This window comes from Rhincodon typus, chromosome 14, assembly GCF_021869965.1.
Source record: "Rhincodon typus isolate 14 chromosome 14, sRhiTyp1.1, whole genome shotgun sequence".
Classification (NCBI taxonomy): domain Eukaryota; kingdom Metazoa; phylum Chordata; class Chondrichthyes; order Orectolobiformes; family Rhincodontidae; genus Rhincodon; species Rhincodon typus.
In genome coordinates, this window is record NC_063345.1 from 12,811,947 (window position 1) to 12,839,535 (window position 27,589).

Sequence of the window (27,589 nt, forward strand, 5' to 3'; positions counted from 1 at the left end):
GGAGACTAAATGATTTCAGTTCAAACGCACCAATGGAACAATAATGCGATGTTCATTATTTACGGGACGCAGGGGTGCTGATGAAAGCAGCACAGGCGATTATATCATCTCAAAAAGGCTGCTGCATGAAGTCTAAAAATCTATTGCTGATAAATCTATCCTGACAAACCCTATCAAAAGTGCCACAATTCTAGTTAATCACACAGGAGGTTATTCTGATTAGCTCCACTCCCCTGTTTTCTCCTCACAGCCCTGCACCTTTCTTTCCTGCAAGTATATATCCAGTTCCAAATAACCGAGGATGCTGGCAATCAGAAATTGCTGGAAAAACTCAGCAGGTCTGGCAGCATCTGCGGAGAGAAAGCAGAATGAACATTTCAGGTCCAGTGACCCTTCCTCAGAACAGCGGACGATGTTCTGAGGATGGGTCACTGGACCTGAAACATTAACTCCGCTTTCTCCCCACAGATGCTGCCAGACCTGCTGAGATTTTCCAGCAATTTCTGATTTTGTATACTCAGTGCCCTTTCAAACAGCACAAATCAATCTGCTGCCACCACATTTTCAGGCAGTGAATTCCAGATAAATAACAACTCGAGTGTGGAAGAAATTCAGCCAGCCTAAAACATTGTGCTCACTCCAACCCCATTACTCAAGACCTATCTTTTTATGAAGTTGTTCCTGTCAAATAAAATTTGAAATTGTTAAACTCAGCATATTTGGACCTTATATGTTCACTCTTCTGATTTATGTTTGGCTGATCTTTGGCTATTAATGTACAGGAAGCATATTTACGCACAGTCCACATCTTGGGATTTGGACATCACTTGCTAGTCCAGCATATATTGCCCATCCCTAACTGCCCTCAAGAAGGTGATGATGAGCTACCTGCTTGTATTGCTGCAGTCACTGGGGACACTCACAGTGTGTTAGAAACAGACTCCCAGAAATATGACCCTGTGACACTGAAGGAACAGCAATACGGTTACAAGTCAGGATGGTTTGAGACTAGGAGGGGAATCTGCAGGTGGTGATGTTACCATTCTTCAACAGCTAGACAATGTATAAACAAACCTGAAGAAGTGCGGACGCTGTAAATCAGGAACAAGAACAGAAGTTGCTGGAAAAGCTCAGCAGGTCTGGCAGCATCTGTGAAGAAAAAATTCAAGAGGTAACGTTTCAGGTCCAGTGACCCTTCCTCAGAACAGAGTTGGGTCACTGGACCCAAAATGTTAACCCTGATGTTTTCTTCACAGATGCTGCCAGACCTGCTGAGCTTTTCCAGCAACTTTGTTTTTGTTATAAACAAACCTGGTCAGGTCTGGAGAAACCACATTATTCATCCTGCATTGTAGGGAAGATGGTGGACAGTAACCTTCACTGTAGATGCTTCCTGAGCATCTCTTGATAGGTATAAGAGACAGTCAAACATTCACTTCTCCGAGTACCCCAGAACCCAACAAAAGTTCAGCTGTAGGGTGTTGCCGAGTGCCTGGATCAATTACAAAACCACCATCACTTACTGGAAAGGAACAGAATTTAGTAAGTGGCTTCAGAATGTATTCCCCAAATCCATAACCCAGGTGGATCAGATAGGAGGAATTGTTTACTAAGAGGTGCCAATCATTTAAAACTGATGAAACCAGATGTACAAATGCAGGCCAGCGCATGACCTGCAAGTTGAAAAGTTTTCAAGTATAATTTCCACCAAATTTCTGCTCCATTGCAACAACTGCAGAAATTTCCCATGGAGTTGTACGGGGTAAATGGTGGTGATGGACGGGCTGGGTTGAGGGAGACAGAGAAGGGAATACACTGTTCCTTCCTCCATTGCCAATTCATGTGCAATCTGAAGGTGGCACTGGCAAATTTCCATACATCTCACTCAGCAATTCCAGGTCACAGCAAGCAGCAGGACAGTCCATCCTTCCTGGACCGGTCATTTTGCTGCCCACTGGACATAAACAAAAGGTGCCAGAGAAACTCCGCAGATCTGGCAGCGTCTGTGAGAAAGGAAAGGAGTTCACGTACCAAGTCCACTTCTTCAGAATTCCCTTCACACAGACATGAAAACACCCTACACCACTTGCCAGAAAAGGTGGTCCCTGCTCCTGTTTCAATCTGCACTATTTCAGTGGCCTCCTGGGGTGTACATAGTTAAAGAGGCTGGAGATTCTGAACCTAGATATTCTGACTCCAGATCAGATTTCCAAAGAAGAGTTCTCATGGACCTGAAACTTTAACTCTGTTTTTCCTCTCTCTACAGATTGCTGCCAGAGTTTCATCAGCACTTTGTTGTTATTGCAGGTCTCCAGTCTCCATTTTTATATTATTGCTCCCTAGGTTAGTTCATCATAGATCATAGAAAGCTAATCATAGAATCCCTACAATGTGGAAACAGGCCCTTCGGCCCAACAAGTCCACACCGAACTACAGAGCATCCCACCCAGACCCATCCCCCTGCAACCCACCTAATCTACACCTCCCTGAACACTACAGGTAATTTAGCATGGCGAATCCACCCAGCCTGCACATCTTTGGACTGTGGGAGGAAACCAGAGCACCCGGAGGAAACCTATGCAGACACGGGGAGAATGTGCAAACTCCACGCAGACAGTCGCCGGAGGCTGGAATTGAACCCGGGTGTCTGGCGCTCCAGCTTGCCCACACCACACCCCTCCTCCCTCCAACACTTCCCTAAACTAACAGAAGTTGGCATGTTGGCTGTTCTGAAACCTTTCCACTCACACTGCCCCTGCAGCAGACACTTAACCTCTTCCCCAATATGATAATCACTAGCACCCCCCACCCCCGCACAAGACATGGAGCAAGGTCAGGACCAGATCAAAGTAAAATTATCTACCTACCTACATATGGATGCCATAAGCTTTCAGTGATGATACTATAGGAACATGGTGGTGGAAGTGTTTCAAATCTTGAGTGAAACCTGTCATCCAGGTCCTTCACAAAGTCTCTACAACAATGTCTAACAAATCAATGCAACCTGTTACTAGTTGCGAAGATGCAATATAATAGCAGCCTCTTCTAGTTAGACCAGGAAGTGGTTTTCGTCTAACACACCAGACCAACTGGGCCCTGCAGATCCCTACACTTAAAGAGGATAGTGGCAGCAAACTTACCATGGTTTAACAGCAACTACAAGGTGGTGCATTTCATTTGGTTGCCTCATATAACACTTCTAACTCCATACAATTCTGATGAGTACCACACTAAATCTCACCTCGATCATGAATTCCTTTTAAAATTAGCATACGTCTCAGATAAATCACCTCTAACATCTCAGACATTTTACAAGACAAGGGGCCTTGCTTTTATTGGGCAAGAGGTGTGATCACTAAGCTACTAATCGAGATACCCAGCTCATGTGCTGGAGACCCAGGTTCAAATCCTGCCATGGCAGAAGGTGGAATTTAAATTCGATGAAAGTCTGGAATGAAAAGTTTAATGATAACCATGAATCCATTGTTGATTGTCAGGAAAAACCCATCTGGTTCAATAATGCTCATGACCAGCATGACTATGATCATCACCAATAAGAGACAATCTAACTGCCATCTTTTGACATTCAACGGTGTTACTAACAATGAATCCCCCACTTACAACATCCTGAGGGTTACCACTGACCAGAAACTCAACTGGGCTCATCACATAAACACAAGCTACAAGAACAGGTCAGAGGCTAGGAATACAGTAGCAAGTAACTCACCGACCTCCTCAAAACCTGTCAACCATCTACAAGGCACAAGTCAGGAGTGTGATGGAATACTCCCCATTTACCTGGATGGGTGCAGCTCCAACAACACTCAAGAAGCTTGACACCATCCAGGACAAAGCAGTTCAGTTGACTGGCACTAGATTCGTAAGCATCCACTCCCTCCACCAGCAATGCTCAGTACACACTGCAAAAATCCTCAGACAGCCTTGGACATCCTTCCAAACCCACAACCACTTCAATCTAGAAGGCAAGGGCAGCAGATACATGGGAACACCACCACCCGCAAGTTGCCCTCTAAGCCAATCACCATCCTGACTTGGAATTATATTGCGATTCTTTCACTGTGGCTGGGTCAATATTCTGGAATTCTCTCCCTAATGGCATTGTGGGTCAGCCCACAGCAGGTGGTTTACAGCAATTCATGAAGATAGCTCACCACCACTTTCTCAAGGGGGCAACTAGGGACAACAATAAATGCTGGCTCAGTCAGTGAAGCCCAAAAAAAATGAGTCTTTAAAAAAATGTCCTTTAGGGAAGGAAACTGCCATCCTTACCTGGTCTGGCCTACATGTGACTCCAGACCCACAGCAATGTGGTTGACTCTTAACTGCTCTCTGGGCAATTAGGAATGGGCAATAAATGCTGCCTAGCCAGCGATGCCCTCAATAACATCTCCTCCCCCCCAACCTTGAATGAATAAAGAAAAAATCATTCTGAGTAGTGTTTAAACTGACTGCAAAGTCCGTCATATCCTCTCCCACTGGAAAGATGGCACTGAGAGCAGTCACAAGCACCATTATTAGAAGCAGGGCTCTGCAAATAACAGCAACATTGATTCTCCATTTCCCTTCTCACTGTAAGGTAGAGTGATGCCAACAGCGTGGGTTCAACTCCCCACACCAGCTGTAATTACCATGAAGGACTCTCCTTCTCAACCTCTCCCCATGCCTGAGGTGTGGTGACCCTCAAGTTAAACCATCACCAGTCGTCTGTCTACTGAGAGAGAAAGCAGCCCTATGGTCTGTTAAGACTATGGAAACATCTTTTCAAGTAGCACAGATTGAGACAGTGAGCCCTACTGCATCTAGTTTGACAATAAAGACAAACTGAAAGCAACAAATGCTGGAAATCACAGTGAGTCAGACAGCATCCATGGAGAGAGAGCAAGCTCACGTTTCGAGTCTAAATGACTCTTCAGACACGTCATTAAAGACAAACCATTGCCACTGTCGTACGGTCAAAGACTTTCAGCATCTTAAGGAACTACAGTGGAAACTCCCAGGTGGTGTAGCTGCTATCAGTTAGTCTGAATGTATTGGATGAGTCTGGTTTCATGCATACAGATGAAGCAGCCACTGATTCATAAACTAAGATGCACATATTTAGTAGGCGAAAACATGCGGACTGCACATATTTAATAGGCAAAAACGTGCGGACTGCACATATTCAATGCACTTAAAAGGGATGAAAAACTCCTGAACAATTTAAATCGATGGCTGTAAAAGAAATGGCACTTGCAGCGATGATTAACAACTGGGATCACATGAGAACCAACAAATAAAGCCTTGGTTTTCTTTACTGCAATACAGATTATCTAGAGACTGCCTGCCTGAAAGAAAATGGTGCAAATGGATATTTAGCGTGAGAAGTTGCTGGTTGTCGTGCCTTTGTTATTAAATCACTTGGTTTGCTATTTACAAAAACATTTCCGAAATTAAGCAATTAAAAAATTACAAGATGATGACCTGATGCGCTCGAATCAGCCTGGTTATTTACTTTTCTTTTAATGAGGCTGACATCAGCATTCAGTAACCTTTGAAGTATCTCTCTGAACAGAGCCTCTGAATAAGTTATTGTCTAAAAACAAACAGGAACTCGGAGCTGTAAAAGGATCTGCTGCTCCTAGTACAAACTGTTGCATACTGAACGGCAATTATGCCAACCCTTTTGACCTCCATGTCCTCACTATGAGGCCTAAAGCAACTTGTGTACTAATGAGCAGAGGAGGCAAACAATAATGACATTAATCACAAACAGTTAGTGACTTCTTTACATTATTAGTTAGAAATTCATAGAAATTTCAACTCAAAAACTGACTGCAAGATGTAACAGCAGCCCAGGCTACAAGGTGGCTCATGGTGGTTAGCACTGCTGCCTCACAGTGCCAGGGACCTGGGTTCGATTCCACCCTCAGGTGACTGTTTGGAGTTTGCACATTCTCCCCGTGTCTGCGTGGGTTTCCTCTGGGTGCTCCGGTTTCCTCCCACAGTCCAAAGATGTGCAGGTTAGGTGGATTGGCCATGCTAAATTGCCCATAGTGTCCAGGGGTGTGCAGTCTAGCCATGGGGAGCAGGGTTATGGGTAGAAGGGGCTGGTTTCAGGTGGGATGTTCTCTGAAGGATCGGTACAGACTCGATGGGCTGAACAGCCTCTTTCCATAGTGGGGATTTATTCAGTTCACTGAAATAGGCCCTTCAGCCCATCAAGTCTGTTCTGTCATTCAGAGAGATCATGGCTATCCTGATAATCCTCAACTCCACTTTCGGGCCATTCAACCTGTACCATCCCCGTTGGTGTTTACTGTCTGTGGGCAGTATCCTAATCCCATGCACCCACTCTCTCTGTTTCTGCCCTTAAACACTGATCTATCTCACGGCTGCTGCTTCCTCACAAACTAAATGAGTATATTCCACAGCCTCACAACCTGCCACTGGAAGGCCAGGCAGTAGCCACTGACAGGCTCAGAGCAAGCCCTGGGCGGGCTAAATTAGTGGGACTTCTGCCCTTGCCTGGGAGGAAGAGCCACGCTCTGGTCAGTCTGACTGATCAGCAGCACAAGACCTCCATAATGGGCACTGCCCAAATTACAGCCAGCCCCCTGGATGACAGCCCCAATGGATCCCCAGACCCAGGTAAGGGAGGGGCATTGGGCAGGGAGGGCTTGCCAACCTTGGGGGTGAGAGATGGGATGTGGTGGCTGCAAGAAGCTTAGGGTTGCGTTTTAAAGTCTGTGCAGGAAGGAAGGACTGAAATGGAAACCATCTTCTGATGCAGTCCCCCAATTAACGAAGGACACCCTCCAAAGACAGCAGCTTCCTTCATTCCCACACTTTTTAAAAACTTGCCCCCAATACCCACTCACGTACCCATGCCACCCACATTGTGGCAATACTGGGGTCGACTGAGCTCTGACTTTCCAAACTATCCACATCCCTAAACCATTCTGAGAAACCTTCTCTCCACCCTCTCCATAGTGACCCCATCTTCCTGAAATACAATGCCCAGAATTGAACAGGAGGGTTTTGTTCTCTAACTCGGTTTAAAAAGTCTAGGATCCAATTTGCCTTAACAACTGCTTTCTGAACCTGTCCTGTCACCAACGACAATTTCTGAACAAAAATCTCCAAGTTGCTCTGCTCCTGTACCCCATTTAGAGTTATATCCTTTATTTCATATTGCCTCCTATCAAACTGTATCACTTCACATTGTCTGCATTAAGTTTCCTAGTCCTGTTGTCTGCCTACACCACCCGCCTGCCTCTAACCTCTTGAATTCTCTTCTTATCCTCCTTACAATTCACAGTACTCCCAAATTTCAGGGGCTTGGCAAGTTTTGAAATTGCACTCTGTACACCCAAGTCATTTATATGTATCAAGAAAAGCAGTGGTCCTAATACTGACCCCTGGAGAATGTCACAGTAGATCATTCTCCAGCCTGAAAAGCAACTCCTCTGTTTCCTAGATAGTAGGAACTGCCGATGCTGGAGAATCTGAGATAACAAGGTGTAGAGCCGAAGGTTGCAGGAACAGCACCTCATATTCCGCTTGGGAACCCTGCAGCCAATGGTATCAATGTGGACTTCACAAGCTTCAAAATCTCCCCTCCCCTCTACTGCATCCCAAAACCAGCCCAGCTTGTCCCCGCCTCCCTAACCTGTCCTTCCTCCCACCTATCCCCTCCTCCAACCTCAAGCCCCACCCCCACCTCCGACCTACCAGCCTCAGCCCCGCCTCCTTGATCTGTCCATCTTCCCTGGACTGACCAACCCCCTCCCTAACTCCGCACCTACACTCACCTTTACTGGCTCCATCCCTGCCTCTTTGACCCGTCCGTCTCCTCTCCACCTATCTTCTCCTTTATCCATCTTTCATCCGCCTCCCCCTCTCTCCCTATTTATTTCAGAACGCCCTTCCCCTCCCCCATTTCTGAAGAAGGGTCCAGACCCGACACGTCAGCTTTCCTGCTCCTCTGATGCTGCTTGGCCTCCTCTGTTTCCCGTCACTGAGCTGACTGGATATGTATCCACTCTGCTACCATCCCATTTATTCTATTTTATCTTAGCCAGCAAGCCATGACCTGGCACTTTACCAAACACACATCAATTACATGATCCTCATCAAAAAACTCAATCACGTTTGTCCAACGTAACTTTCCTTAATCAATCCACTCATATCCAAGCGACTGTTAATGCTGTCCCAGATTACCATTTCTCCAAGTTCTGGCATTAGCCATTTCTGAAGCCAATTTAATGCCTTCTGCTCCTGAAACCCTAAATTTCTCTGACCCTCCACTTCACACAGCTTTCTCCCATTGAATGGAAAATATTTTTAAAAATCTAAATCCACTGTATCACATCTACCTGGTATTGAATTGTTAGCCAGTCTTTGCCCATTTCATCAGTTGATCAATATGCCCTTTTGGCTGGTCCTCAGGGTTACTATCTTTAATACCTGCTCATGGGATGTGGATGGCACTGGCTGGGCCAGCCATTATTGTCCATCTCTAATCAGGTAGTGATGAGTTGCTTTTATAAATCACTGAAATCCTTGTGTTACCAAAAGTGCTGTTAGGAAGGGAGCTCCAGGATTTTGACCCAGCGATACTGAAGGAACGGCGATACATTACCCAGTCAGGATGGTGAGTGGTTTGGAGAGGATGGTGTTCCAACGTATTTGCTGCCCTTGTCCACCTAGCTGTTAGAAGTCACACGTTTAGAAGGTGATGTTGAAGGAGCCTTGGGGAGTAACTGCAGTGCATCTTGAAGATGGTGCATGCTGCTACCACGGTACATCAACGATGAAGACAGTGAACGCCAAAGATGCTGGATGGTATACCAATCAATCAAGTTTCCTGAGTGTTGTTGGTTCTGCACAGGGGGGGTATTCCATCACACTTCAGACTTGTGTCTTGTAGATGGTGGACAAAAATTACGGAGGCAGAAGGCGAGTTAATCTTAAGAAAGTGCTTAGAAATGAGATTCACTATTAACAACCCTTTCCAACAGTTCAAATAATTCCAATGTACATGATATCAATTTGGTAGCTTAACCATAAGTAGCAGGAGCCAGACTACATTGTAAAGTTGGACTACATTACGGCTAAACTGGAATTGATATCAACGGTGCCCAAGAAAGATAAATGAATACAATCCTGAGAACCGAATGGAAAACAGAAACAAATCTCAGCAGGTCTTGTCACCCACCAACTGCTGTGGAAAATCATTTCTCAGTTTCTCTCTCAGCCTGACCACCTAACGTGTCTCCCGCATTTTATATTTTTATTTCAAATTTCCAAATAACCACAGCTTTGACAACTTGATTTAAATTCCCAGCTGCAGTTATTGAGATGAAGCAAATAATTACACATTGAAGAGTGACTGAAAACATTACAATGAAGAAGGGTCTCGGCCCGAAACGTCAGCCTTCCTGCTCCTCTGATGCTGCTTGGCCTGCTGTGTTCATCCAGCTCTACACCGTGTTATCTCAGATCCTCCAGCATCGGCAGTTCCTACTATCTCTGTAACAATGAAGAGAGTCTGCCCGGAAATATTAACCTGTTATCACAGTCATGAGAGCACTGGATGGTTTTTATTTTGGATAGTAATCATGAGTAGGGATATGGGGAAAAGGCAGGAGATTGACACTGGACAATAAAACTAGTGTAAGTATGAACGACTTCCTTCTGCACTGCAATAATCCAGTGATCCTGAGATGTTCAAATACCAGTATTCCCAGTTATTTCTGCTGTTTACACTGACATTTCTAACTGTGGCCAGGCAATTTCCTTTCTTGTACAACAGGAACTGGTTAATGATGGTCACCTCAGCTGGCAGGTTGGTTCTAGCTGCTTACTACAATTGCTGGCAGCTAACTGGCCAGTCAATCATTTCCCTCTACAAATGCCACTAGCCTCTTACGCCATCCAGAGCGTCTGCACAGCCCTCAGCCAGGAATTACTATTGGAGAATGGAGCTCATTCCTTTTTTCGGTGACCAACAGATGGTGCTCAGCAGTGAGGATTCCTTTCAGCCAGTATGGTACGGTGACAATGTCCCTACCTCTGAGCTGGAGACCCAGGTTCAAGTCCTACCTGCTCCCAAGATATGTAGTAACCAGGTTGCTTACAGAATATATTTAGCCAGTGCTGAATACAGCAACAGAAAGCTTCTGCACAGACAAGAGAAAGAGAATTAAAATGCAAAACAGATTGATCAAGGAAATGGAAAACCAGAAAAGAGGCAAAATAAGTAATGATAAATGATATTTTAATAAAAATGTGAGGAAGGTATGCAGCAAGTAAGTGGAAAAGATCTTAATACAAACAAACAGTCATCGAGAGTTCTGAATATAAATTTCTGCCCATTATTTTCTCCAACATATAAAGATGGACCAAGGTACAGCTGAGTTCTGACAAAAAACTGTTGTGCTGAACTGTTAATTCTGTTCCTCACTCCACAGATGCTGCCTGATCTGTGGAGTAGTACCAATGTTTTCTACTTTTAAATCCAACACTTATCTACTTGATGGTACGTGGCACGGATCTGGGAACACGTACCTGAAGATGGCATTTCTAACCCAGAGAGGGGCACTAATGCTGCTGGGTTTTAATATTCCCACTCAGATAATAGCACATGCTGAGACTTATGTGTACTCAATAAAATATTGTTACGAGTAAGGATTATCATTTCATGTCATTTGGAATTTGAGAATAAGGAAGTAAAGAGTTAACTGACCACAGCCTGAATTGCAACAGAAAACATTTGTTGTCTGTGTTTGGCTAATGTTCAGCACATTTCTGACAGCAATGTTTCATCCTACTCCTTTGGCCATCTGCAAACAGTCTCTACTGGATTTACATTAACAACCAAGACTGTTCTCACAGAATATGTAGCTCATCCAGTACAAATATATTAAATCGGGGAGTAATGTCAAGGCTATTAACTAAACTTGAGCATGTCATTCTGGAAATAATCTGTTTGGTAAACATCACACTATTTACACTAGTTTGATGGGCAGAATAGAATCTTAAGATGCCATAATTCTCACCTCAAGGGTTAAATAGTGTGTTTAACTTTGTGAGAAATTACAAAACAGAATTTCTAAAATAGGTTTGCCTTGGAACCGAATGTTGCACAGTGAGGCGGGCAAAAGATTCCAAGAATGCATCTGCAAAAACAATTCTGGATGATTAATCTGGAGAGAGACCAGTGATAAACTTTGGACTGTGTGTTGATGCACTGAGACATGTTGTACAGTATTATACATCATTCAGCATTCAGACTGCCAGCCGTGGGAGTGGAACACATATACTTTTATAGACAACTATGTCTTACAATGCCCAGTGCCAATAGCAGAGGATTTTTGTACATCAGACAGCATCTACCAAACCCATGACCACTTCTATATAAAAGAACAGGGACAGCAGATACATGGGAACACCACCACCTTCAAGTTCCCCTCCAAGCCACTCACCATCCTGACTTAGAATGATATTGCTGTTCCTTCACTGTCGCTGGGTCAAAATCCTGGAATTCCCTCCCTAATAACATAGTGGGTCAACCCACAGCAGATGGATTGCAGTGGTTCAAGATAGCAGCTCACCACTACCTTCTCAAGGGCAACTAGAGACGGGCAATAAATGCTGATCCAGCCAGCAACACTCTCATCCCATAAATAAGTAAATAAGTAAATAAACAAACAAACAAATCATTGGATCTTCTTCTACAACCCGAAGTGTAATACGTTCTGCAATTACAGCCCATAAACCTTTCATGGTCAACAAAGTGTGGAGCTGGAGGAACACAACAGGTCAGGCAGCATCAGAGGAGCAGGAAAGTCGATGTTCCAGGTTTACACCCTTCATCAGGACTTGAAGAAGAGTCCCGACCCGAAACATCGACTTTCCTGCTCCTCTGATGCTTCCTGACCTGCTGTGTTCCTCCAGCTCCACACTGTGTTATCTCAGACTCCAGCATCTGCAGTTTTTGCTATCTCCATCCAATCTTTCATGGTTGCCATGCGGGGAAGTATTTCAAGAAAGGGAAATAATTTCATCCATTTTTGGCTGGACAGTTACCATAATGATTTGTCAAATCATGAGCTGGTACTGAAAGGGACCAAAGAGTACTGGGGCCCAAGGATACCAATTTAAAGATGGGAACAATTTTTTTTAAATAAACAGGTATTGAAGGAGTTACAAAAACAGAAATTGCTGGGAAAAGCTCATCAGGTCTGACAACACCTGTGAAGAAAAAAAATCAGAATTAACCTGTTCTGAGGAAGCATCAACAGAGCCAAAACTTTAACTCAGAAAAAAAAATCAGAGTTAAAGTTTTGGCTCCGTTAAACCTTCTTCAGAACAGGTTAACTCTGATTTTTTTTTTCCTTCACAGATGTTGTCAGACCTGTTGAGCTTTTTCAGCAACGTCTGTTTTTGTTCCTGATTTACAGCATCTGCAGTTCTTTTGGTTTTTAATTGAAGGAGTTGCAATACATTCACCATGATTTCCTGTCCAAGAGTACATCAGTAAGATCAAACATCTTTTTAAGGAATGGTAAGGGTCACTGTAAGAGTCCTGGAAAATTGAGTTTTCTTGCTTATTAATGAGAACTAGCTCAATTTCTACACTTCTTTAATTTCACTGTTATAGTAAAATATATTTTAATCCGCTTGGTAATGCACGCTGAGCCATGTCTTGAGGGGAATTGGGGGATGACTAATTACACTTTTTTGTGCAAATAAACAAAAACGAAACCAATTGGTCAAAAAGAAAGACAAACATGAGCTGTAGTCCAGTTCAAGTGTGAAAACAGAGGACTTGCTGTGTGGGAGCACAGAAAGTCCAACTCCCAGTTAAGCAGAGATGGTAATCAGAGTCAAGACACTTTTGCATATGTCAAGGCCACCACGTTTTCACTGCTTGGCACGGGAATGCTGACTGACTCCATCCGAGATGAAGCGTAGGAGACCGACTGGGCTGATGTGGCTTAGGCAGGCACAGATAGTTCAATAACACCTTTATCAATCTGTTTATTTAAATAAAAGCTAGATGATGACTGGGTTATGGAATCAAAGAGTACAGACAAGGCCGTTCAGCCTACTGCAGTCTCCAGAGACATTGCTGTGTAAAGAAATACAAGACTGCATTCTCCAAGGAGAGATTCCACCGAGCAACTGCAGATCTGGCAGCTGGGAGCATGATGACTGCACTTTAACCTATTTATCTATATATTAACCTATTATAATCTATTCTCATACTTTACTGGATGACAGAAGAGAGCCAATTGGATACAAAATTGGCTTGACGGTAGGAGACAGAAGGTAGTGGTGGACAGTTGTTTTTCGGACTGGTGGCCTATAAACAGCAGTGTCCCACAGGGATTGGTGCTGGGTCCACTTTTGTTTGTCTTTTATGTAAAACGATTTGGATGAGAATTTAGGAGACATGGCTAGTAAGTTGGCAGATGACACCAAAGTGGGTAGTATGGTCGACAGTGAAGAAGCTAACAAACAGATCTTGATCAATCGGGTCAATGGGCTGAGGAGTGGCAAATGGAGTTTAATTTAGATATATGTGAGGCATTGCATTTTGGTAAAACAAACAAACAAAGGCAGGACTTGTACAGTTAATTGTAGGGCCCTGGGCAGTGTTGTAGAACAGAGAGACCAATTCTTTGAAATTTGTGTCACATGTAGATAGTTTGGTTAAGAAGGTGTTTAGCATGCTTGCCCTCATTGCTCACACTTTAGAATACAGGAGTTGGGACATCATGTTGAGCTTGTACAGGACGTTGGTAAGGAAATGAATTACCTAAGGAAGTAGTGGATGCAGATACAGTTACAACATTTAAAAGACATTTGGATAAGCACATCAATAGGAAAGGTTTGGAGCGGTACAGGCTAAATTCAGGCAGGTGGGACTGGTTTGGTTTGGTCGGCATGGACCAGTTGGACCAAAGGGTCTGTTTCCATGCTGTACTACTCTATGACAGCAATGGTAATGCTATGGCATTCCCACTCAAATATTAGCACATGCTGAGACCTATCTGTACTGAATAAAATATTGTTACCCATAAGAATTATCATTTCATACTGTTTGGAATTTGAGAAGAAGGAACTAAAGGCTTAACTGAATTTCAACAGGTTACCCACACTCAGAAAACATTTGTTGTCTGTGCTTGGGTAATATTCAGTACACCTCCAGCTATGTTTATGATGAAAACGTAGCACCCCATGCCTTCAGCAGACTGCAAACTGTTTCTACAGGTTTATGAATGTATAAAAAAAATTAGGGCCATTGGCTATGTTTTATAGAAAAGAAATGAGGGATGTGTGTCAGTCCAATTTCATTATCCAACAATAATGAATGGTAGATCCCTAGGGAGTACTAAGGAGCATTGGGCACCTCAACGGTGTTGTAAGTCCATAGATCCCTGATAGGTGTCAGCTCAGATAGACAGGGTGGTGAGGAAGGTGTACAGGATACTTCCCTTCGTTAGCCGGGGCATAGAATAAAGGAGCAAGAAGTCTTGTTACAACTTTATAAAATATTGGTCAGGCCACAGATGGAATTTTGTGTACAGTTCTGGTTGCCACACTGTCGGAAGAACATGACTGCATTAAAGAGGGTGCAGAGGAGATTCACCAGGATGTTGCCTGGGACGAAAAGTCTTAGTTATGAGGAGGGACTGGATCGGCTCAGTTTGTTTTCCCTGGAACAAAGGAGGCGGAGAAGGGGATCTGATTGAGGGGTACAAAATTATGAGAGAAGGGTGAGCATCCTTCCTCTGTGGCAGACGTGTCTAAGACCAGAGGGTACACGTTTAAGGTGAGGTCTAAGTGGTTTAGAGGAGGTCAGACAAAAACATTTGTCACACAAGGTGTGGTAGAAATATAGAATGTGCTGCCCGAGAGGCTGGAGGAGGCAGATACTCTCACAACATTTAAGAAGCATCCAGATGTGCACTGGGGCAGAGTAGGCTATGGACCAAGTGCAGGTAAATGGGATGTAAATGGTGCAGTTTGGTGTTTGTTGGTCAGCATGGACATGGTGGGCCAAAGGGCCTATTTCTATGCTGTATGACTCTATGACCGGAATTAATAACAGTTCCTAGTTGGGCGTCAGATTCAGTTACATTACCCGCAAACAATTCTGTTACTCTGAATATTTACGAAGGAAACAGATGCATTTCCAAATTATGCTTTCTGCTTTAAAGTTGAGTGCCTAGGTTTCAACAATTATTCAGTGAAAGGAGTGCTGAAGAACTTCAGAAACCAACCCAGATTTGTATTCCACAGACTGAAGCTGCCTTCAAATCAAACCAAAGCACTAGTGGAACTGAAATTCAATTAATATCTCAGGAACATAAAGCTAATCTCAGGAATGATGACCGTGAAACCAACATCAATTGTCGTAAACATGCAGCTGGTTCCATAACGTTCTTTAGGGAAGGAAATTTGCTGTCCTTACCCAGTCCATCTTACATGTGACCCCAGACCCATGTCAATGTGGTTGTCTCTTAACTGTCCAAGAGGTCACGCAATTCAAGGGCAACTAAGAATGGGCAACAAATGGAATGCCTGTCAGCAGTGCCCACATCCATGAAACAATAAAGAAACTTGAGCTACTACTGGGAATGTCAGTGGGGAGACAAACTGAATAATATTACAGCTGAGGGATAAAGGACAGAGTAGCGAGTTGGGGAAGTTGGGAACTTCAGGTTTGGAAAAGAGATAGCACATTTAAGGAGTGACAAATGGGGCAAGGAGAAAAAAAAACATAAATGCGTAAATAACACAGAAAAAGAAAAGAGGAAGAAAACGAAACAAGGTGAAAAGAGAACTTAGGTTTATATAAAATCTTTCACAACTTCAGGATGCCCCAATATATTTTACAGCCAATGGTGCACTTTAGTAGCTACAGTTGCAATATAGGAAAAGGAATAGCCAATTTATACACAGCAACGTCCCAAAAATCAGCAATGAGATAATGACAAGATACTCTTGGTCTAACGATAAAATACTAGCCAGGACACTGAGGACAGCTCTCTACTCTTGTCTAAAATGGGGCTGGGGGCATATTGTTGACTGCTATTAGAGAAGGCAGATGGTGCCTCAGTTTAAAGGCAGTGCGCCACTTTCTCAGTCCGTGCCAACACTATCAGCTTGGGTTAGGCACTCCAGTCAGAGTCGAGTGGGACCAGAATGTACAACGTCCTACCTCAGAGGCACAGTGGCGACAAGATTGCTCTATCCTTTCTGAGCAGAATGACAGAAAATGATGAGAAATGCAAAGGGAGAGAAAAGGAATCCCTGGGGTAAAGGGATGAGCATGAAACAAACTGAGAGACCAAAAGGCAGCGGTTTTACTGGGCATGTCCATAACAAAGAGCAGGGACCTCTCAGCTGCTGGTCTCCAGGACACTGTCCTTTGCTTTACACGTCACTTACCTGAGGTCTCATCCTCGGGTTCCACCTGACGTAGTAGTTTACCCACAATTCCAAGTGTCGTAAGCTGGCGACTGGGTAAAGTATGTGATTCTCATAATTCACATAAAACGGGTTGGTGAATTCCTCGAGCTGGCTGTTTATGTAGGACCAGAGGGAGACTGTATTTTTCTGCACATCCTGTAACAGCAGGAAACAGGCCGCGGCCAGGTTAGATTATAAACTCGCCTCCTGCAGCGGGCACTGTTAGCAGACACACCGCGTGCAAATGAATGCTTCACATTGCAGGATCACAGCAAGAATTCCCACAACAGATGGAAACGCATGGAGCTGTGAACCTTTTTCACACAAAACCCTCAAAATCTGCAGCAAGTACACACACCAGAAACATAAACCAGAACTAATTTTAATTCATTATCTCAGTTACACGTAGAGTGCCAATGTTGGTGACGATGTAGAAGTACAGAGATTAATTACTGAGATGAAGACATTCATTTTTCTTCAAGTAAGCTCCTGCTGTGTACTGTATATGTTACCAGTAACAATGCAAATAGCATCGAACTATTGAAACTGGGTTCAAACTGTGTGTCTGCCAATAAACATCATTCAAACATTAAAAAGTCTGGGTGACATCAGACACTTACCTCCTTCATTCTTTGCTGCTCACTGTTATAAAGGAATGTCCCAAACAGACAGCTGTACAGATGGTCCAGGATTGTCAGTAGAAAGAGCTCATTAAACTCAAAGGCTGCAGGAAACTAGGGGAGAAGTAAGACACACATTTTAAAGAAAAATCAAAAAACTGCCTCTGAACTTTCAGCAATGGTTGGGCAAGAGGTGGGGAGGGCATTATGAACTCTGACGCCGTGCTTACGGATTGCTAAAAATCCCACTTGTGCCCATCACTTCCCCAAACCAGGAGCTTCTATCTTTAACGTCACCCATTTGAGAAAAATCGAGCAGGGACGGGTGGAGGAGAAAGAAAAGCACACGGAGGAAGAAGAACAGAGACAGAGAAAAAGGTACGGATGGATGGGTTGGGGAGAGAGAGAGGGGAGAGAAACAGACTAACGGGATTGGGAGAAAAAGAGACACAGACAGATGGGGGACGTGGGGCAGAAAGACAGAGAGAGACATGGGGTGAAGGGAAAGAGAGAGTCAAGGGAGACAGAGATGGACAGATGGGGGAGGGGGGAGAGAGACAGAAACAGACAGACAGACAGACGTGGGCAGGAAGAGAGAGAGACAGACAGACAGACGAGAGGACAGGGAAACAGACAGACTGACGTGCAGGGAAGAATGATACAGAAGGGGAAAAGAAGAGACATAGACAGACTGTGGTGCTGGGGTTGGTGGGGGTCGGGGGGGGGAGGAAACGGGTACAGACACATGGGGGGAAAGCTAGGCAGACAGGGAGGAAGAGACAGACCAGGCGGGAGGACAGACAGACAGTCAAGCAGGATGAAACAGCCAAGTTAGAGCCACCACCCAGACTGTTCTTGAGCATCACCTACGGGCCAGTTAGAAAACAAGATTTGTTAATTTGGGTTTTCCTGCCTCTGCCTTCTTGGCCTGGGAAGTGGATAAAAAAAATAAGGAATAGGAGGAGGAGTAAGCCACTTGGCCCATCAAGCCTGCCCTGCCATTCAGTCCGATCAAAGCTGTTCTTGGTCTCTAACTCAAAGTTCCTGCCCAGACCCACACTCCTCGATTCCTCCAGAAAACAAGTATCTGTCTATCCCAACTGTAAACGTATTTAATGATGGCGACTCCATAACCCTCTGGAACAGACCACTCCAAAGATTTGCAACCCTTTGAGTGAAGAAATTCCTCCTCATCTCAGTTCAAGTGATCAGCCCCTTACCCGATACTGTGCCTTCGTTTTAGAAGCCCTGACCAGCATCCATTGTGGACATTTCAATGGGGTCACCTCCCATTCTTCAACACTGCAGAGAGTTTCAACCCAATTTACCCAATGCTTTCATCAAACTCAACCCCCTTATTCCAAGGACAAAATCTCATGAACTTTCGCTGTACTGTCTCCAGTGCCAATATATCTTTATTTAAATATGGAAACCAAAACTGCACACAACCCTCCAGGTGTGATATTATAAATCGTGTACGATTGCAACAAGACTTCTTTATAACTGCACTCCAATCCACTTGCAATAAAGGCCAACAGGTCACTTACTTTCTGTATCTATATGCTCACTTTGAGTACCTTAGACAAGCACACGCACACACGTTTGCACACGCACGCACGTATACATACACACACACACACACACACACACACAGAGCTCTTATAAGCTTCATACTTTTTAAAAAGAAAATCAGTTTTCGTACTCTGATGAACATCTGCATCTTGTTGATCGCTCACTTAACTTAACGGTGTCTCTTTGCAGCCTCTTCGTAACATCCCACAGCTAAGCTTTCCATCAAGTTTTGTATCATCAGCAAACATGGAGACATTACCGTCTTAGAGTCATAGAGATGTACAGCACACAAACAGACCCTTCAGTCCCAATCAGCCATGCCAACCAGATATCTTAAATTAATCAAGTCCCATTTGTCAGCATTTGGCCCATGTCCCTTTAAACCCTTCCTAGTCACATACCCATCCAGATGCCTTTTAAATGTTGTAATTGTACCAGCCTCCACTACTTCCTCTGGCAGCTTATTCCATACATGCACCACCCTCTGCGTGAAAATGTTGTCCCTTAGGTTCCTTTTTAATCTGTCCCCTCTCACCTTAAACCTACTCCCTGTAGTTTCTGGACTCCCCGACCCCGGGGAGAAGACAGTGACTATTCACCAAATATACACCTACTGATTTTATGAACATCTATAAGGTCAGCCCTCAGCCTCCGGCACTCCAGGGAAAATAGCCCCAGCCTATTCGGCCCCTTCACCTCGGTCTTTAAAGTGGGTTACGATGTGATTGGAGATAAGGAAAGGCAAAAGTATAAGAAAACATCAAGAGTTGAACAATCCTGTTATTACACGCTGCGTGTTAATATATTTTACATTCTAGGGGTTGTCACATTCTGAACTTTTCTGAAAGACAACCAACTCTTTTCAGTCTTGTATCACCTCCAAATTAACACAAGAGTTTCTTTTTAAATTAAATGTTGTAACCACTGTATGAAAAAGAACTTCTCATGACTTTATATCTCCAGCGATGTTTACTTTGAAGGCCAAATTTTAATCTTCATGTTACAGCTGCAGATTACACCAAGAGCTGGCATTGTACTCTTTATCACTGGTATGAAAACAGATGAAATGAGATGCACTCAATTAGACCCTGGAATAAGAACATAAAGAACCACGAGCAGCAGGCTATTCAGCCCCTCAAACCTGCTCTGTTATTTGAAACCATCATGGCTGATCTCATCTCAACTTCAACTCCACCTTCCTGCTCATTCTTCATAACTCTTCAACCCATTACCAATTAAAGCACGGTGGCTCAGTGGTTAGCACTGCTGCCTCACAGCACCAGGGACCCGGGTTCGATTCCACCCTCGGGCGACTGTCTGTGTGGAGTTTGCACATTCTCCCCGTGTCTGCGTGGGTTTCCTCTGGGTGCTCTGGTTACCTCCCACAGTCTAAAGATGTGCAGGCTAGGTGGATTGGCCGTGCTAAATTGCCCATAGTGTTCAGGGAGGTGTAGATTAGGTGGGTTATAGGGTAATGGGTCTGGGTGGGACGCTCTGAGGGTCAGTGTGGACTTGTTGGGCCGAAGGGCCTGTTTCCACACTGTAGGGATTCTATGAAATCTATAAACTTCTGTCTATCTCATCTTCAAATTGAAGTGTCCAGGCATCCATCTCTCTCTGGGGTAGTGAATTCCACAGATTCACAGCCCTTTGAGGGAAATAATTTCTCATCATCTATTTTAAATCTGCCATCCCTTAGCCTAAAACTATGATCTCTCATCCTGGGTGAGGAAACATCCTCTCTACATCAACTTTGTCAATCTCTTTTAGCATTTTATATACCTCGATTAGATCTCCACACATTCTCCTAAAGTTCCAGAGAGTATCAGCCTAAACGATTTAATCTTTCTTCATAAGACAAACACCGCCCCCATCTCTGGAACTGCTTCCAATTTAACTACATCATCAAGTAAAAGCTCCAAAACGATACACAATACTCCAGGTACAGTGTCAGTAATGCCTTGTACAGTTGCAGCAATATTTCCCTGCTTTTACACTCCATTCCTTTAGTAATATATGCCAAAATTCCATTTGCCCTTCTCATTACCTATTGTACCTGCGGACTAGCCATTTATAAGTCATAAATGAGGGCACCCAGGTCCCTCTGCACGAAAGCATTTGAAGTTTCTTTCCATTTAGATTTTTCTTTTATTTTTCCTAACCAAAATGGATAACCTCACATGTATCCTTGTTAAACTCCATCTGCTAAATTCTGGCCCATTCACCTAACCTATCAATGTCCATTTATATTTTTCTTATTTCTTCATTGCAACTCACGTTCCCACCTATTTTAGTGTCGTCTGCAAATTTGGCTTTGGTGCTTCCTATTGCTGCATCCGAGTCATTTATATAGATTATAAATAGTTGGAGCCAGAGGACCAAACCCTGTGGCACCCTGAAGGAAGTTGACTTTGCCACAGGCCGTGGCTGAGGCCTTAGTTCTTCGAGCTAAAGAGCAAAGGCTATGGGAAGAAAGAAGGAACAGAATAATTAGTTGGATGATCAGCCATCTAATGGTCAAGCAAGTTCCAAGGGCCAGAAGACCTACTCTTGCTATTTTCTATGCTGCTGTAATTTTTTTCAAAAATTCAATCATGGGACATGGGCATCATTGGCTAGGCCAGCATTTATTGTCCATCTCTAATTGCCCAGAATGCAGTTAACAGTCAACCACATTGCTGTGTGTCCAGAGTCACTGAGAGACATTTTAGTGAACCAGATGGATTTTTCCGACAATCGACAATGGATTCATGGTATCAGTATGTTAATTCCAGATTCTTTATTGAATTCAAATTTCACCACCAGCCATGGCAGGGTTTGAACCTGGATTCCCAGGTGAATTTCTGGACTAACAATCCAGCAATAATACTAGTAGGCCACTGCCTCCCCAAGAAGGCTAGGTTACCAAGCGAATGATAAATGGAAATGGCTAGTCACAGTGCAACTGGAATAACAATACTAATATTCTATAACAGCACTATTTAAAAAGGAATCGTTGACTTAAGTCGAGCAGTGCCCTGTTAACTGGGATGGCCCTTTTCAGAAAAGACATCAACAGAATATCAAATAAGGAGTATACGACACAGAGGTATCAGGACCGATGCTGGGGATCAGATTCTACTGTCAGGCAGAGGCTCAAGAAGCTGAGTCTCACATGAAGTGGAACAGAAAGCTAGGGAGATGCAGTTTTCTTTCAACAAGATCATCAGGATGAAGCAAGATCATTTCCACTGGTTGGGGAGTCTGATAACAGGCAGTCAGCAGTTTCAAACAGCACTGAGAGAATGAGGAGGAAATCAGGAGATTTCTCTTCCCGTTGAGTTATTAAAGCACAGGGTATTCACCTCTGGCAGTGACTAAAGCTCAGTCCACTGCATCATTTCAGAGGAAAGGGGTGATTACTTTACAACCAGGTCAGAAATCACACGACACCAGGTTATAGCCTGAATGGGTTACTTGAAAACACAAGCTTTCGGAGCCTCAGTCCTTCTTCACCCAAGGCTCTGAAAGCTTGTGTTTTCAAATGAACCTGTTGGACTATAACCTGGTGTCATGTGTTTTCTGACCTTGTCCACCCCAGTCCAACACCAGCACCTCCACACCATGTTTTACAACAGAATAAGGGTGCAGGGCTATAGAGAGAGAACAGACCTGTGGAACAATCATTCCCTGGCACAGACACGACGACATTTTATGGAGGTGCCAGGGGTCCCAGCAAATGGCGTCACCTCTTTCCGCTGCACCTTGTACCAATCAAGTGTTTGGAAGAGGGACGGACCTTCCTTCGGGATCAAAGACCCCAAGTGGCAGAGGTCAATCTGAAGCTGGCAACTCTCATGCCCAGCAGCGCCATCATTACCCGCAGGTTCTCAGGGCCAAGGTCTCGGATCAAGGAATGGGAGGTAAGTGACGGGAAGGGTGGTTTTGTGAGGGAGGTGGGTTATAGCAAGCCCAGCTTTCTCTATCAGGCACCGAGTGACTTTGAGGAAATGACTTCTCCAAGCTCAGCAGCAAAAATGCCCAGGTGCTCCACCATTATGATCCCCCCCACCCTGTCCCACCTCTGGATTCACAACAGCAGCTATGGGATGTTCAAAGTGGGCATTATGTTTTCTTAAATTCATTCATGGGATGAGGGCATCGCTGGCTAGGCTAGCATTTATTGCCAATCCCAAATTACCCAGAGGGCTTTTAAGAGTCAACCACAGTCAACAGAGAGTCCAATGTAGGAGAGACCAGGTAATGGCCTCTTTCCACACTGTAGAGATGCTATGACTCCATTCTAAAAGAGAAGGTCATGGAATGAGAACACGATGAATGGACAAGAGACTCATTTTCTTTTCATTCGAAAGCAGGTCATGAGAAAAACAGTCAGACTTCTTGGTAAGAAGCAGCTGACAACGATAGCTTCAATGCACAGCACTGCTGATCAGGGCACCTCCTGTGGCCTGTCTTATGAATCCACTCCAGGAGGCCTCAGTAAATGCACACGTGGCAAAAATCCAAAACAAAAAAGGCACACACAAAACAAAGCACGGCACACAAGGAACACAGGTAGACATTTCCCATTCCTCTAATCACCTTCAAAAACAGAGAGCTCCAAATCCCACAGATCACGGCATCCCAGACTCAGAGAAACAGTGCCACCAAAAATAATCAACACACCTCATCTTTGATCCTCACAATGGACCAATAATAGCTTGGCGGTTAACGTCTGTCCAGTTAGAAAGTAAGATTTACACTTATATATCACCTTTAACTAGGTCAGGTCATCCCAAAGCACTTTAGAGTACTTCTATTGCATAGTCACTGTTGTAATGTAGTAAACAAGGCAGAGGGAACTCCCACAGTCATGAGAGAGACGTATGACCTCAGCACCGTCAAATCAAGTGCTGCACTTCGAGTCATCCAACACGGAAACAGACCCTTCAGTCCAACCAGTTCATGTCAGCCATAATCCCAAACTAAACCAGTCCCACCTGCCTGTTGCTTAGCTCATATCCCTCCAAATGTTTCTGACTCACGAACTTATCGAAATGTCTTTTAAACATTTCCACCACTTTCTCTGCAAGTTTATTCTATGCACGTGTTTGAAGAAGGCTCCTACCTGCTTTGTCATTTGCCACACGCAGTCAATGAACTGAAGGAAGATGGGTGATCGATCAGCATCAGCATGGTTCTCGTCACCGTGTCCTACTCTCTGGGACAAGAGAGAAAGAATAGCCATTATCCAGCACTCTACACAACCCAGGATGCCCCAAAGCACCTTACAATACTTCAGGAAAGGTCTAGTCACCATTGCAATTAAAGAAACAACTGTCCAGCATAGAAAGCTCCCACAGAAAGGAGTGAAATATGTGACCAGGTATGCCAGATCTGTTGGGTCTCTCCAGCACTTTCTAAGTTTATTTCTGATTTCCAGCAACAGTGGTAATTTGCTTTCACTGAAATGACCATACAGCCAGTTTTCCTGATGCTAACTGAGGGATAAATATTGGTTAGGACACTTGTGCCAACTGTGCGGCTCCTCTTCATACTGCTATGGGAGCCTTTACATCCACCTGAGGACCCAAACAAGCTGCAGTTCAATGTGTCACCCAACACTTATGTCATTTCAAAAATCCCCAAAAAAATTTCAAAAATTTCAAAATTCAAAAAATTTCAAAAAAAGCAGGAACAGCAACTCATATTCCGCTTGGGAACCCTGCAGCCAATGGTATCAATGTGGACTTCACAAGCTTCAAAATCTCCCCTCCCCCTACCGCATCCCAAAACCAGCACAGCTCATCCCTGCCTCCCTTACCTGTCCTTCCTCCCACCTATCCCCTCCTCCCACCTCAAGCCCCACCCCCATCTCCTACCTACTAACCTCATCCCGCCCCCTTGACCTGTCCGTCCTCCCTGGACTGACCTATCTCCTCCCTACCTCCCCACCTACACTCACCTTTACTGGCTCCATCCCCGCCTCTTTGACCTGTTTGTTTCCTCTCCACCTATCTTCTCCTCCATCCATCTTCTATCCACCTCCCCCTCTCTCCCTATTTATTTCAGAACCCCCTTCCCCTCCCCCATTTCTGACGAAGGGTCTAGGCCCGAAACGTCAGCCTTCCTGCTGCTATGATGCTGCTTGGCCTGCTGTGTTCATCCAGCTCTACACCTTGGTATTTTCCAGCATCTGCAGTTCCTACGATCTCTCTCAAAAATCCCTCTGTTTTATTTATTATTCACCCATGGGATTGGGGGTTGGGGGGGGGGTCACTGACTGGCCAGTATTTATTGCCTGTCCCCAGTTGCCCTTGAGAAAATGGTGATGAGCTGTTTTCTTGACCGAAGGGAGCCCAAGAAATTTGACCCAGCAACAATGAAGGAACGGCGATATATTTCCAAGTCAGGATGGTGAGGGGCTTGAAGGGGGACTTACAGGCAGTCGTGTTCCCAGATGTCTGTTGCCCTTGTCCTTTGAGATGGAAGTGGTCATGAGTTTGGAAGGTGCTGACTGAGGATCTTTGCTGAATTTCTGCAGTGCATCTTGTAGATAGTAGCAGCAGTATGTCCTGAGTTGGTGGTGGAGAGTGGATGTTTGTGGATGTAGTGCCAATCAAGCGGGCTGCTTTGTCCTGGATGGTATCAGGCCTCCTGAGTGTTGTTGGAGCTGCACCCATCCAGGCAAGCGGGGAGCATTCGATCACATTCCTGCCTTCGAGATGGTGCATGGACTTTGGGGAGTCAGGAGCTGAGTTACTTGCCGCAGTATTCCTAGCTTCTGACCTGCTCTTGTAGCCGCTGTGTTTATGTGGTGAGTCCAGGTGAGTTTCTGCTCAGAATGTTAATAGTGGGGGATTCAGTGACAGCAATGTCATTGAATCTCATGAAGCGATGGTTAGATTCTCTATTATCGCACTCACTGCCTGGCATTTGCGCAAGCGCGAATGTTACTTGTCATTTGTCAGCACAAGCCTGGATATTATCCAGGTCTTTTTTGCATTTGGACATGGACTGCGTCAGTGTCTGAGGAGTCGTGAATGGTGCTGAACACTGTGCAATTATCAGCGAACACATGCACTTCTGACCTTATGAAGGAGGGAAGGGCAGGACAAGATGGTTGGGCCGAGGACATTACTCTGAGGAACTCCTGCAGAGATGGCCTGGAGCGGAGATGACTGACCTCCAACAACCACAACCATCTTATGTGCCAGGTATGACACCCACTAGCAGGAAGCTTTCCTCTGATTCCCATTGACTCCAATTTCTCTAGGGCTCTTTGATGCCACACCCAGTTAAACGCAGCTATAATGTTGAGGGCTGTCACTCTCACCTCACCTCTGGAATTCAGTTCTTTTGTCCATCTTTGACCCAAGCCTATAATGAGATCAGGAGCTGAGTGGCCCTAGTGGAACCCAAACTGGGCGTCACTGATGACACCTTTCATCACTTTACTGATGATTGAGAGTGATCAGTTTTGCAGGGCAGCGTTAGCCTCCACTATTTGCTCCAGTATCTTACGTAGGATTTAAATCCAATTCTGGGTTTACAAAACTCACACATTTCAAGTGATGTAAGAAAGCGAAATATTCAGATTTTCTCACTCAACTCCACTACGCCCCCTTCTTTACTTACGACTGCAAATCTGTGTCCAAAACTTAGCCACTCCTTTTCGATCAGCACTTCAAATCCCTTAATCGTTCGGTAGTAGCTGTCTAGGATCAGCATGGTTAGGGACGTTAGCTGAGAAGTCCGGTCCCAGCCATCACTGCAGTGGACCACAACCGAGGTTTTTGCTGATTCAACCTTGTCCGCTATCCGAACGGCTCCAGCTAAAAGGATCTGGAAAGGAACACAGGACGGCCAACTAGTGACAGAATGAGCTACTGACAGGAGTTCAAGCAGAGAAGAAATCAGCATAAATTGAATCAAGATGTTGTATTTCTTCCACCCTCAACAATGTCCTGAAGGGGCCTCAGTGTGACTTATGACCAGTGAATTCCATTTGAAATGCAATTACGTCTGTTACACAAGCAAACAGAGAAACATTTATACACAGCAGAAAATCAAAGATTGCACTTTTTGGGATGACTAGTTGAGCTATGTTTTCAGTGGCATTGACTGAAGGACCCGTCCAGGTCCTTACTCCAACAGCATTTGGGGATACTTGTGCCTACTCAAAGAGGCAAATGGATCTCAGTTTAAATCTCCCATCGAAGACACCACCTTTGACAATGCAACACTCCCTTAAAGCATCAGCCAATAGTATGCAGTATATAATTAAATAAAGTGGTCAGGCCCTGTTAGTACTTGCTCTCAGTGTTATGAGATTAACCTTAAGTGGGGCAAAGGAAGAAAATTAAAGTGATTTTGTTTCAATATCTAGTGCTGTTTGTAGAAAATGTATGGGGCTGACAAGGAAGTGTTTAATCTTTAATTGTCAGGAAATAAGGTTCTTTTCCAGACTCTTTTGTCAAGTGAGGCTGCCAAGAATACACAAGGAGGCTTGGCTGAGAAGCCAGAAATCCATCTGTCTGTTGAAACACCTGAGCCCCCGCGAAAATGTACTCAATTGACAGCTCTGGCTCTCTCATCTATGTTGTATATTGCACAATGTTTGCTGGACCAGGATTATGAGATTTCAAGTAGTTGCAGTTTAATTTTTTTTTCTATTTTTGCCTTTAAAAGATCTGGATGATTCAATTATATTTGGCCTGCAGCAAAAGAATTTTTTAACATAGTGGAAAATTAATGAATGAACAACAACAACACTTGCCCACCAACTCTATCCTATCTAAAACCGAAAGAACTGCGGATGCTGTAAATCAGGAACAAAAACAAAAAGTTGCTGGAAAAGCTCAGCAGGTCTGGCAGCATCTGTGAAGGAAAATAACAGAGTTAACGTTTCGGGTCCGGTGACCCTTCCTCAG

The 27,589-nt window shown here is 44.4% G+C and overlaps 2 protein-coding genes across 4 annotated transcripts in view; one reads left to right on the forward strand and one right to left on the reverse strand.

Annotated features, from left to right (window-relative positions):
- cd99l2 (CD99 molecule-like 2) overlaps positions 1 to 27,589 on the forward strand; it is a 210,779-nt gene that overhangs the window by 161,899 nt on the left and 21,291 nt on the right. The gene's annotated exons all lie outside the window — the stretch shown is intronic.
- Positions 1 to 27,589, reverse strand: part of mtmr1b (myotubularin related protein 1b) — a 59,058-nt gene that overhangs the window by 3,339 nt on the left and 28,130 nt on the right. For both annotated transcript variants that reach the window (XM_048604902.1, XM_048604903.1), the window contains exons 10-13: positions 26,295 to 26,501; positions 23,785 to 23,877; positions 17,106 to 17,219; positions 16,465 to 16,641 (exon numbers count right to left, since the gene is read on the reverse strand). In XM_048604902.1, the coding sequence (XP_048460859.1) occupies positions 16,465 to 16,641; positions 17,106 to 17,219; positions 23,785 to 23,877; positions 26,295 to 26,501 (591 nt within the window). The remainder of the gene's footprint in view (positions 1 to 16,464; positions 16,642 to 17,105; positions 17,220 to 23,784; positions 23,878 to 26,294; positions 26,502 to 27,589) is intronic.